Source organism: Cervus elaphus, chromosome 33, assembly GCF_910594005.1.
Source record: "Cervus elaphus chromosome 33, mCerEla1.1, whole genome shotgun sequence".
In the NCBI taxonomy this organism is placed as follows: Eukaryota; Metazoa; Chordata; class Mammalia; order Artiodactyla; family Cervidae; genus Cervus; species Cervus elaphus.
This window is the reverse complement of record NC_057847.1, coordinates 44,072,677-44,085,489: the sequence shown is the minus strand read 5'-3', so window position 1 is coordinate 44,085,489 and position 12,813 is coordinate 44,072,677. Positions and strand designations below refer to the sequence as shown.

The 12,813-nt window shown below is 35.9% G+C and overlaps 1 protein-coding gene across 3 annotated transcripts in view; it reads left to right on the top strand.

The window, feature by feature from the left end:
• GALNT13 (polypeptide N-acetylgalactosaminyltransferase 13) overlaps positions 1 to 12,813 on the top strand; it is a 602,015-nt gene that overhangs the window by 576,837 nt on the left and 12,365 nt on the right. For all 3 annotated transcript variants that reach the window (XM_043894707.1, XM_043894705.1, XM_043894704.1), the window contains exon 12: positions 10,353 to 10,487. In XM_043894707.1, the coding sequence (XP_043750642.1) occupies positions 10,353 to 10,487 (135 nt within the window). The remainder of the gene's footprint in view (positions 1 to 10,352; positions 10,488 to 12,813) is intronic.

The window sequence follows — 12,813 nt, the reverse complement described above, 5'->3', positions numbered from 1 at the left end:
TTATTTGAAAAAGTGAAATTATAATACTAACCCTGAAAAGTTATTAAAGAAACATAATTTATAATATGTGCTATATCATATTTATGTGTCTTTATGCTTGGTCGCTCAGTCGTGTCATACTCTTTGCTATCCCATGGACTACAGCCCACCAAGCTCTCTGTCCGTGGAATTTTCCAGGCAAGAGTAATGGAGTGGGTTGCCATTTCCTACTCCACGGGATCTTCCTGACCAGGGATCGAGGCTGAGTCTTCTGCACTGGAAGGCAGATTCTTTACAAGTGCACCAAATAGAAGCCCATATCTCACTTAATATACTAATATTTAAAATAACGGCTATCTTGCCACATACATGGCAGGTTATCCTGAAATGTCTGCTTTCTCTCCTTCCACCTGCTTCTAGGTTGACATTCAAAAGGTCAGAATCTGTCCCCCTGCCTGATAGTTTTCTCTGCCAGAGGCTGCTCTGCCCACCTTGTCACACCTGGGGAATTAATCAGCTCTACTCCCTGCAAGTACACCTCAGGCAAAAGCGGAGGGCAGGTGGTATAATTATCTCAGCTTCTTCACTGTTACAGGGAACTGAATCTGAGGCTTGTTTTATCTGGTTGCCAGAATTTCCCAACAGGATTAAGTTCCAGCTACCTATAGTGTAAATAATTTGTAACGTACCCTTTATTGGCTGCTTTGCCTTCCCTGCATTCCAACTGATATTTCTTGGGATCATCTACATAGTAAATTACTTGCACTTGAATCCTTGTTCAACATCAACTTCTGGAGGAAGCCAAACTACATCTTAGTTTAGCCAAACTGATCTTAGTTGGTAGCAATGATGAACTGTCATAAATAGGATTTCTTTAAGCTTAAAAGCACCTAGAAAAATTCAGTATTATTTGATTCAGTGCAAATGTTCTGGTAATAATATGGAGGTGTTTTGTTTTTTTTTAATTATGTCTAATTTAAACTAAAGGTAGTTTTACCTGTGCGGCTAAGAAGCAGTTATAACAGATACACAATAAAATTATCTTTGTGCTATCTTAAAGACATTATAATTTGCCTTTTGAGACATTTTAATACACTCAATAATTTTTCTCTAATTATATGCCACACACCAGAGTTATAGGAAGTATCTAAATAACACAGTGTATGTGAAAAGGCCTTGAAATCAGTAAAAATGTATTCATAGATGGTATCATAAAATCCCTTATCATTAATTTGGGGCTAATAAAACAAATACTAAAATGAATATATAATCTGTGTGTGTGTGTGTGTGTGTGATGTGAATGACATATTATTGCTATGTTTATTTACATTCACAGGCATAAATGAGTAAGAGCCTCAAAGACTAGCTATCTTGATGCTCCACCGTTCCAACTAGTGATACAGTCATAAAAGCAAAGTGAAGTGAAAATCGCTCAGTTGTGTCCGATTCTTTGTGAACCCATGGACTGTTTAGTCCATGGAATTCTCTAGGCCAGAATACTGGAGTGGGTAGCCTTTCCCTTCTCCAGGGGATCTTTCCAACCCAGGAATCGAACCCGGGTCTCCCACATTGCAGGAAGATTCTTTACTAGCTGAGCCATAAAGGAAGCCCAAGAATACTGAAGTGGGTAGCCTATCCCTTCTCCAGCAGATCTTCCCAACCCAGGAATCAAACTGGGGTCTCCTGCATTGCGGGTGGATTCTTTTACCATCTGAGCTATCAGGGAAGCCCTCATAAAGCAAAGTATGTATTAAACTGCCCATAACTGAAGAATATCCCATCCAAGAATTCACTTTACTTACTTTACAATTTATATACATGAAAGCTAGTTCTTCAGGGAAAAAAAAAAATTTAAGGAATAATTCAATGGGGGAGAACACAGGAAAGAGTATCATCAAGAGACAGCTAATTTGTTACGGAAAATACAATGAGAACATGAAGAACAGAGTTCAAGTAGGTAGGGACAGCGGAGGAAACTCTTAAAGAAATCTTGGCTCTCACCTGTATGTCTGTATATCAAATTCAAAGTTTCATGAAAGGCCTGTATGATTCGGATAAAGCCTGAAACCTTTAACATTCTCAAAAGTATTAGCTGAATAAATAGATGGATGAATTACTGAATGAATAAATAATACAGACATAGCACAGGAGAAAAGTGTTCCTCATGGTGGTAGTAATTTACTTTTTTCAAGTATCTCCTTTACCCTGATGGTCACTCTCTTCCTATTCTATTGTAGCATAACAAATTACTACAAATTAAGTGGATTACAACAACACAAAAGTATTACCTCACAGTGCCACAGGATAGAAATTCAGGTGCAGCATGGCTGGGTTCTCTGCTGAGGGTCTCATAGGACTGAACTGAAGGTGTTGACCAGAGCAGTGATCTTACTGGAGGCTCCAGTTCCTCTTCCAACATTCCTGATAACTGGCAGATTTCAGTTCCTTGAAGTTAGAGGTCTGAGATCTCATCTTTGTCAGGCTGCAAAGACAAAGTCTTATGTAATTATGAAGTGACTTTCCTATCATAATTACAGTCTCACTGACATTTAAGGAAAGGGTGTTATACAGGGCATGTACACCATGAGACAAGAATCTACCATAGTCACATAGAAAACAGTATCTGCACTTCAAGTATTATCTATTGAGGTATCTTTTGGAAGGATTCCTCTTAGGCTTAAATTTGCAATTTATACTCAATATTACAATAATAGAATATGAGTAAATATTTGGATAATATTTGAGTGTAGAATCCTGATTGTAGCTGTCCTTTAAAACCCTTCAAGGCAGAGTAAAGTATTAAACATACATAAACTTTAACACCAGGAAACAATGAAGTAGAAAGAAAACAGAAACATCAGTCACATTTTCTTATTGTATTAGTGCATTCTGCTTATTATATTACCTTAATCTCTTGCTCTGTTTTCCACAGAGTGGACTAGAGAACTCTAAAGACAAATTGCTTTCATTTATTCAGCAAGTAATTACTGGACACATACTCTTCTCTTAGAATTGTTTCCACAGGTATTCAAAATATATCTCTAGTATTACTATTGGGAAAGCAAGGTTTAAAAAATAAATATGAGACAAATGTAATCAAATGTAGATAATATGCCTGGATTTTGCACAGATAATAACTAATACTGAGATATCACTTGGGTTTAGTACTGTATTTAGAGTTTAGATAAATTACTTCACTCAACCTCTGAAAAAGCCCAAGGAATATCCCTTTTTTATCCCCTTTCCCAGATAAGGAAGCTAAGATTTTGCATGATGTACACTGCATGTAAGTTAAACAAGCCAGCTGACAATATACAGCCTTGATGTACTCCTTTCTCAATTTGGAACCAGTCTGTTGTTCCATGTCCGGTTCTAACTGTTGCTTTTTGACCAGCTACAGGTTTCTCAGGAGGCAGCTAAGGTGGTCTGGTATTCCCATCTCTTTAAGAATTTTCCACAGTTTGTTGTGATCCACACAGTCAAAGTCAACAGAGTAGTCAGTGAAACAGATGTAGGTATTTTTCTGGAATTCTCTTGCTTTTTCTATGATCCAACGGATGTTGGCAATTTGATCTCTGGTTCCGCCGCTTTTTCTAAATCCATCTTATAAATCTGGAAGTTTTTGGTTCACATACTGTTGATGTCTAGCTTGAAGGATTTTTAGCATTATTTGCCTGGCATGTGAAATGAGTACAATTGTGCGGTAGTTTGAACATTCTTTGGCATTGCCCTTCTTTGCACTGGAATGAAAACTGACCTTTTCTAGTCCTGTGGCCACTGCTGAGTCTTCCAAATTTGCTGGTACATTGAGTGCAACACTTTAATAGCATCATCTTTTAGGGTTTGAAATAGCTCAGCTGGAATTCCCTCACCTCCACTAGCTTTCTCCATAGTAATGCTCTCTAAGGCCCACGTGACTTTGCATTCCTGGATGTCTAGCTCTAGATGAGTGACCACACATTGTGGTTATCTGGGTCATTAAGATATTTTTTGTATAGTTCTTCTGTGTATTCTTACCACCTCTTCTTAATATCATCTGCTTCTGTTCAGTTCATATCGTCTCTGTCCTTTATTGTGTCCATCTTTGCATGAAATGTTCCCTTGGTATGTCTAATTTTCATGAAGAATATGGAGGAAGGTCAAACTCAGGTCTTGGTCATTTTCCAAAGCTCATGGTGTTAGGCTGTCCCGCTACATTAAGAAAGTAAAGAACGTACTAAGATTTTAAGGGGGTAGTTTTTTCCTGGAAAAGTGGAAAGCCTAATTACTGGATAGCCTCATAATACAATCAGCACACATCAGGTCAGGAATGGAAGAATGAGGTGACTTGCTGAGCACAAATAAGCAACTACCAAATTGTTATATACAGTTATATTGAACTCAAAGGGGAAAGAGTTAAGCCTTCAGAAGTGATATTGAGGAGAGACCGGTAATACTGAACCTGAGATAACACACCCACCTGTTTTTAACAACAGTCTTTTAGAGCATTAAAACTGTAAAAGACCACAGATACCATGTAGGCATGTAAGATAAGAGTACACAGCTAGAAGCTACCTACATCTCCTTAACCTCCTCTATACAAATCACTGAGCTAACAGGCTATAGAAGAATCTGAAACAGAGTCTGAAAGAAAAAATCTTTCACCTGAAAGCAAAAGTCTCTTTGCTTGGCATCTCCATTGATAAATTCAATTCCACCTATGCATTCTCCATGTTAGTATCAGGAAGATGTGACATTCAGTAAGAGAGAACATGTTAAAAAATAAACCACACTGCTAGGGACTTCCCAGACAGTCCAGTGCTCTGCCTTACACTGCAGGAGATGTGATTCGATCCTGGCTGGGAAGCTAAGATCCCACATGCCTCACAGCCAAAAAAAAAAAAAAAAAAATCAAAACAACAGAGCCAATAATGTAACAAATTCAATAAGGACTTTAAAATGGATTACATCAAAAAATCTGAAACACACACAGACTGCTAAATGTCGAATTTTTATTGCTAAACAATTTTCTTTTGTTATTTCCCGGGCTACATTTTTACAGAATGAGGAGGGGGAAAAAACTATGTTTACTTTCTTATAATTTGCCCTTCTGGATGGCTGTTAACAGATTCCTCAAATTGTCTTTCAAATACCTAAATAGATTCCCAGAGGCCCCAAAGCTCTAAAATTGGTATGTAAAGGGCAGTATAGTCAAGTGAAGAGAGTAGCAGCAATAAGCCTGGGGTCCAGAGAGACCTGTGCCACCAAGAAGCTTTGGCAAACTGTGCAAACCCTGTAACTTTATTGAGTGTGTGTGTGTGTGTGTGTGTGTGTGTGTGTGTGTGTATGTGTGTGTGTGTGTGTGTAGTCACTCAGTTGTGTTCAACTCTTTGCGATCCCATGGAGTGCAGCCCGCCAGGCTCCTCTGTCCATGGGGATTCTCCAAAGAACACTGGAGTCAGTTGCCATGCCCTCCTCCAGGGGATCTTCCCAACCCAGGGATCAAACTTAGGTCTCCTGCATTGCAGGCAGATTCTTTACTGACTGAGCCACTAGGGAAGTCCAAAAATACTGGAGTGGGTAGCCTATGCCTTCTCCAGGTGATCTTCCCGACCCAGGAATCGAGCCATGATCTCCTGCACTACAGATGGATTCTTTACCAGCTGAGCTACCAGGGAAGCTCTTTATTGGACCTCAGTTTCTTCATATAGAAAGTGAAGCAGTTAGCATAGTGTGACAGACTCTCTTTAAACTGTGAACTTTTATAATAAATGTTGTCCTGAGGAACTCATCAGGAAAAGTATTTATAAATTCAAAACTAAATCTAGGGAAATCACAACCAGCATATTTAATAAATCTGAATCAAATACACATGTGAGCCTTTTGATAAACACATATTTTTTGGCCAAATGTTTCTTTACCTAAGGATTAACGGAAAGAAACCCTTTGTCAAGACAGAGCCAGCAGAGGGCGTTTAGTCCCCAAACCTCTTGCTGAAGAAGTGGTCCAGGTCCCAATATCACAGAACACAGTATCCTTGTTTTGCAACTTGGACTGCTCCCCGTTTTGTGAAAGGCTGCTTATGCTATTTGCAGTCTTTCAAAGGGAAAAATAAATGAGTAGTTTGAAAGAAGTAGCTATACAACATTAGGGTTTTAGGCAAGATATAATTAAAATATATATATAGACATTCTTTCCATTGTGTGAACTAAAACTAATTTACTACAGACTGTTTTAGGCAATTCTTACACAATCCTTAAAAAAATGTTTAAATGTTGTTATAATTTTAGATATTTGAAGAATCACAAAATGCCTTTGATCATACTTCCCAAAAAGAACAATCCAGAACAAACTGCATGCATGTGTGATATAACAAAAAAGTTTACCTTTTCTGGAAAAATATTAAGATTAAAAGGAATTGAGAATGGACTTTGCTATCATCTTTAATATGTTGGGAGTTATTTCTAAACTCATATGAGTGTATCAATTCAAAGACAGAAATCAATCTAACCTCAATAAAGTGTACATAAAAGCAAGAAAATCATCTAGTCACAGTAAAGAACCACTTTACAAAGATAATATTTAAGTAGAAAAATGATTATGAAAATGCTCTCATGCTTTTTGAAAGTATAACTGGATATTAGAATTTTAAGCCTAGACATCAAGATACAATAGATTTGAAACCTAAGGTCTAACTTTCCTACCCAAAATTTGTAATGACAATTTGGAAAACTAATCCCATTACTTTTAAAGACTTCCACCAGCATTAGGAAGAAAAGGAACTGTATCAGCTTCCTCAAACTGCTATAGCAAACCATCACAAACTAGATGGCTTAAACAACAAAAATTCATTGATTCACAGTGTTCAAGGCTGGAAATCTGAAATCAAGGTGCCAGAAGGGGCATCATATTCTTTCTGAAACCTGTAAGGGAGAATCATTCCTTGCTGTTTCTAACTTGGAGTGTTTGCCAGCAATTGCAGTGGCTAGTACATGTATCAGTTAATTATTTTTTCAATTGCAAAGTCCAAAGAAAGATAATTTATCATACAGGGCCAGATAGTATTCTACGGATATATTTCTTAATTGTAATGTAAGTTACGTATCTATTAACTGACCCAAATGAATCAAAATTAGAATCGAGGAACAAAGAGTGTTTTGCAGATTTCTCTCTAGAACTTTCAATAAAATTTCCAGACTATCATGAGAGACCCGAGGAGAATTGTTCCTCAGGCTGTGATTATGCTCATTATGCAAAATTCATGGTGAATATGGATGCTTTGGTGTTTCCATTTACATTACCATCTGTATACAACTAGAATAAAGCAGCTTCAAAGTGGAAAATTATCCTTTGCATTGAAATAATCCTGTAGTGGGCAAAAGATATTTCTCTAGAAATTACCCTCTAGAAATGTCTACTACCAGACTCACTTATTTAATTAAATGTGTTTGTATCTATAGTGAAAATACTAATCATATTTGGGAAAGATACAAATACTTCTCTCATGCATGTTTCATTTGTTCTTTTACTCATTTTCCCATGAAAAGGATAAACATTAACAAATATACACATATACATGACACTTCAAAGACAGGAAATTTTTTTCTGAATACATAAAATCTACAATATAATTTATATTGTTCAAGTAAATGAACTGTATATATGTCCCAAGTTTTTATATTGTTAAACAGAATGTATAACCTTTGTGAAAATTTTCCTTTTAAGACGTTGGCTTATTTAAAAGGGTACTTGGGTTCCATCACTGACTTTGCATCTTCCTCTTATCAGTACTTGTGACTTTCCTAGAAGCCCTGAGTAGCAGTTCTGTAGAGGTAACCATTTCAAGACTTAGTCAACTTACAGACTAGGATTCAGTTTATCAGTGATCTGTAGAGCTGACTTCCTCAGATTCATCACACGGCTTTGGGAAATTAAAAGACCTTGAAATGAACTTCCTCCTCACACTTCCTCTTTGCAAAAAATAAATAAATACCCACAGAATACTGAAGCATGCTTATCATAACAGAAGAAAATTTTTGTAATTATGTATTTAATAACCCTCATGAAACTTTAATAATCAATGTTATAATAGTTCACACTAGGAACAAAATAATATACATTATAGTATCAGTTTCAATTAGCTAACAATGAGTCTACCATCTGCCTTGACATTTCTTAGATACTTTGAGAAGAATTACAGTCAAGCCCAGCCAAAACCACATGAGAAACAAACACAGACCCTGCCTTTACAGAAATCACTAGAGTTAATTCTACAACCTTCAGAAATCCACTGACAATACTTAATAAAATGTGTGTGATATACAGGGAAATGTATGTGATGTCGGGTCACGTAAAGTTGGACATGACCTGGCGACTAAACACATACATATATGTGATGTACTTGTGTTATGGAAAGGAAATTGATGAAAAAACATCATTATCTCTAGACTTAGGGAATTGGTCATATGGTAGTGGGAACAAGAACTGCCCTTAATGGAGCTCCATGTAGTTTACAAACTTTACTTTATTGAGTCTGTTGTATAAGCTTTATAAGGCAAATGCAGTGCAGGAAAACAAATGCCAGCAACTAATAAGGTATAGTTAACACTGTCTAGCACCACACACAAAATTAAACTCAAAATGGATTAAACACCGAAATATAAAACGAGGTACTATAAAACTCTAGAGGAAAACGTAGGCAGAGCACATAAATCACAGCAATACCTTTTCGAATCCATAAACAAATGGGACCGAGTTAAACTTAAAAACTTTTGCACATCAAAGGAAATCATAAAACAAAAAGACAACCTACAGACTGGGAGAAAATATTTGCATACGATGAGACCAACAAGAGATTTCTAAAATATGTAAACAGTTCTTATAGCTCAATATCAAAAAAAGAAACAATCCAATCAAAAAAGGTAGAAGATCTAAATAGACATTTCTCCAAAGAAGACATTCACATGGCCAAAGAGCACATGAAAAGATGTTCAACATAATCATGAGACAAATGCAAATCAAAACTACAATGAGGTATACCACCTTACAGTAGTCAGAATGGCCCATCATCAAAAACTTGAAAAGGTTTTGAAAAGTAAGTGCTGGAGAGAGGGTGGAGAAAAAGGAACCCTCATACACTGTTGACGGGAATGTAAATGGATACCACCACTATGGAGAACAGTATGGAAATTCCTTTAAAACCTAAAAGTAGAGCTATAACACGATCCAGCAGTCCCACTCCTGGACACATATCCGGAAAAGATGAAAACTCAAGCTGGTAAAGACACATGCACCCCAATAATCACTGCAGCACTATTTACAAGAGCCAAGACTTGGAAGCAGCCTAAATGTCCATTGACAGAGGAATGAATAAAGAGGATGCAGTATATGAATATATACAGAGAAATATTACTCAGCCTTAAAAAAGAATGAAATAATGTCACTTGCAGCAACATGGATGGACCTAGAGATCATCATACTAAGTGAAGTCAGACAACAGTGAAAGTCGCTTGGTCGTATCTGACTCTTTGTGACCCCATGGACTATACACAGTCCATGGAATTCTCCAGGCCAGAATACTGGAGTGGGTAGCCTTTCCTTCCTCCAGGGGATCTTCCCAACCCAGGAATCAAATACAGGTCTCCTGCATAAGGAATACATGTAACTCCATGGCTGATTCATGTCAATGTATGACAAAACCCACTGAAATGTTGTGAAATAATTAGCCTCCAACTAATAAAAAAAAAAAAAAAGAATTGCAGGCAGATTCTTACCAGCTGAGCCACAAAGGAAGCCAAACAATTAACATATATCACTTATATGTGGAATCTAAAACATGATACAAGTGACCAAAATAAAAACAGACTCACAAAGAAAAACTTCTAGTTAACAAAGACGAAAGGGATGGGGTGGGGAGGGATAAATTAGGAGTCTGGGTTAACATACACACTACTATATACAAAAGAGATAACACAGACCTACTGCATAACCCAGGCAATAACACTCAATATGTCGTAACTTACGACGGGAAAGAACACAGACACACACACATGTCACTGTGCTGTGCACCTAAGATTAACACATTGTAAATCAACATTCAATTTTACAAAAATAAAAGAAAAAAATAAAACAAGTTAGAATTACAAAAATAACAATAATAATTTAGTCTGTTAAACTGAGAGTTCATAAAAACCTTAAAAAGCACATGACATGGTACCTATTTTGCATTTTGAGGAAAAGAACACAGAGATGAACTAGCTTTCTCAAGATCACACAGCAGAGTCATTTGAAAACACAAGTTTATATGATATGAAAGCTTCCACAGATAAATCTGCTATACTGCAACATTTTTTAAAAGAAGATATTATTTTATTAGCTGCCTTTTATATTTGCAGGTATTTTCTTATACTGCTGACAAAGAAATCCGAACCGATGACTTGTGCTTAGATGTTTCTAGACTCAATGGACCTGTAATCATGTTAAAATGCCACCATATGAGAGGAAATCAGTTATGGGAGTATGATGCTGAGGTATAGTATTTTCTTAACTTCTTATTTAATGCTAGATTCAGTCATGTATTTCAAATATTGATCCTTCAAGCTGACTTTCTCTGCATTGAAAGAATTGCACTTTCAAGCACTCAGGCTCACAGCTGAAAACATTTAGATGGAATGTTAGGTTTTTACAAATAGGTTTTTACGAAACTACGCCATTAGTATAAAATATGAATGAGGAAAATAGCCATTTTTATGTGCTTAAAATTTGTTAGCACCAAAAACATGCTCAACATAAATTAGGTAATGGACGGGCCATGCCCCGCTAAGAGGTTTGCATGTCTTCTATGAAGATGTGCATACAGGACAATATTAGTAATATTTTCAAATGTTAACTTTTATACTACTATAATCTGTGATATTTATGCTTCTCAACTTAAAGGAAAAAGTAAACAGCTACAAGATTAGCATGAATATTCTTTATATTAGTAAATATTTGTAGAATTCAATGAATTACTTATGTACATTCTCAGCTAAGGAATATCTTTACAATATAGCACATTTTTATAATAGAAGAGAGGGATAGAAAACAATAAAATTACTGTTGGGAATTTATAGCCAGGCAGTGTGTAAAAACCAGATCAACCATCAGATGGAGCTAATAAAAAAGAAATATTTTCCTCTGCATAAGGAAGCTGGAATGGAAAAAGCTGCGTTTCTTTCAGTTCTCTTTGCTTAGCAAAATGAATGGGTTATCTCTGCTACATTTCGCACATCATTAAATGGTTGGTGACTTATTTAAAGATGAGTAAATTTTATTCTTACAAGATAAATAATACAACAGAGGTGAATGAATTTCACAAGTGCAGTGTTCTATGCAAGATTGTACTACTCTGCAGGAGTGACATTTTAAAAAGCAAACTACAGGGTCGTTGGTATTGTTATTTTAACAAGGTCTTCTTTTTAAACACTTTTTGAATGACAATATAATTTGCAAGGTGTTGTAGTTTCTTAAGTGGAATATCAGGAAAACACTGAATTCTAATGTGATTTGAAACCAGTTATGTAGGTTTGATACTAGGCTCTAAATTTATACAAAATTATCAAGCTCCTTAGACATCAAAGATTTTTCTTCTGGGACATTATTAAAGACAGACACCTTGAATTTGTCCTGTATTTCACAAGTGTGTTCCATTCGGATTCTTTTGTCTTCCTAATACGTTATTCATCTTCTCTGTCTGACCACCAAGTTTTTCTCTTCAACTGTTACCATCCATCACCAACCTTTAAGATTGGGTGAGGATGGATAGTATCTCCCCATAATACACGTGGTCAGTTCTGGAACCTGAGCCTCTTACCTCTCCAATAAGGAAAAATACAGACAAAAGTACAAATAAAGGGAAAATGCTGTAAGTTTTAAAATAAAACCTTTTGTTGTTTTGTTGTTTTTTAGTTTACACTAGGAAACTAGGATTTTATGGGGTTTGTGCTAAAAAACAAATTTCTAGCATTTATTAAGGGGGAAATGAATGTATATATTTTTTGTAAGATGAATGAGTAAAGAATTTCACAATACCACATCAAATCTTTAAACTTTCTATAATTTTTGAGTAACAAAGCTTCTAAAGTCATAATTCAAATTCCTTCATATTTGAAATAACTATTGTTTATATATGTGTATACTTGTTTATATTTTTATCAGCCAGTAGCAAGATTACTGAGGCATTTAGGGATTCTGAAGGAAAGGAAAAAAAAAAAATTAGGTAGCTTCAGCTAATACATAGTTTTCTTGTAAATTTACTATTTTGGATAACTAGTACTTATTCTACTGTAGTATTTTAGAGCACTGTAATAGGAAAGACACATGATAAAGCTTATAATATGCCATAAGTATTCTGAAATGTAATTCATTCATCTTAATAATTACATTCATAGCTTAATTTACTGTTAGTTTTCAAAATTATGATGTTCAACTTGTCTAAAACTAAGATTTTAAATAATACAAATTCTTTTGCCAAGTTAAAAAAATGTAGAAATCATAATGTAGAGAAGACACATGAAAATAGAATAATTATAGAAATAATGTAGTCCACTAGAGAAGGGAACAGCAAACCACTTCAGTATTCTTGCCTAAATAACCCCATGATAGTATGAAAAGGCAAAAATATAGGACACTGAAAGATGAACTCCCCAGGTCGGTAGGTGCCCAATATGCTACTGGATATCAGTGGAGAAATAACTCCAGAAAGAACGAAGGGATGGCGCAAAAGCAAAAACACCACCCAGTTGTGGATGGGATAGTGATAGAAGCAAGGTCGATGCTGTAAAGAGCAATATTTCATAGGAACCTGGAATGTCAGGT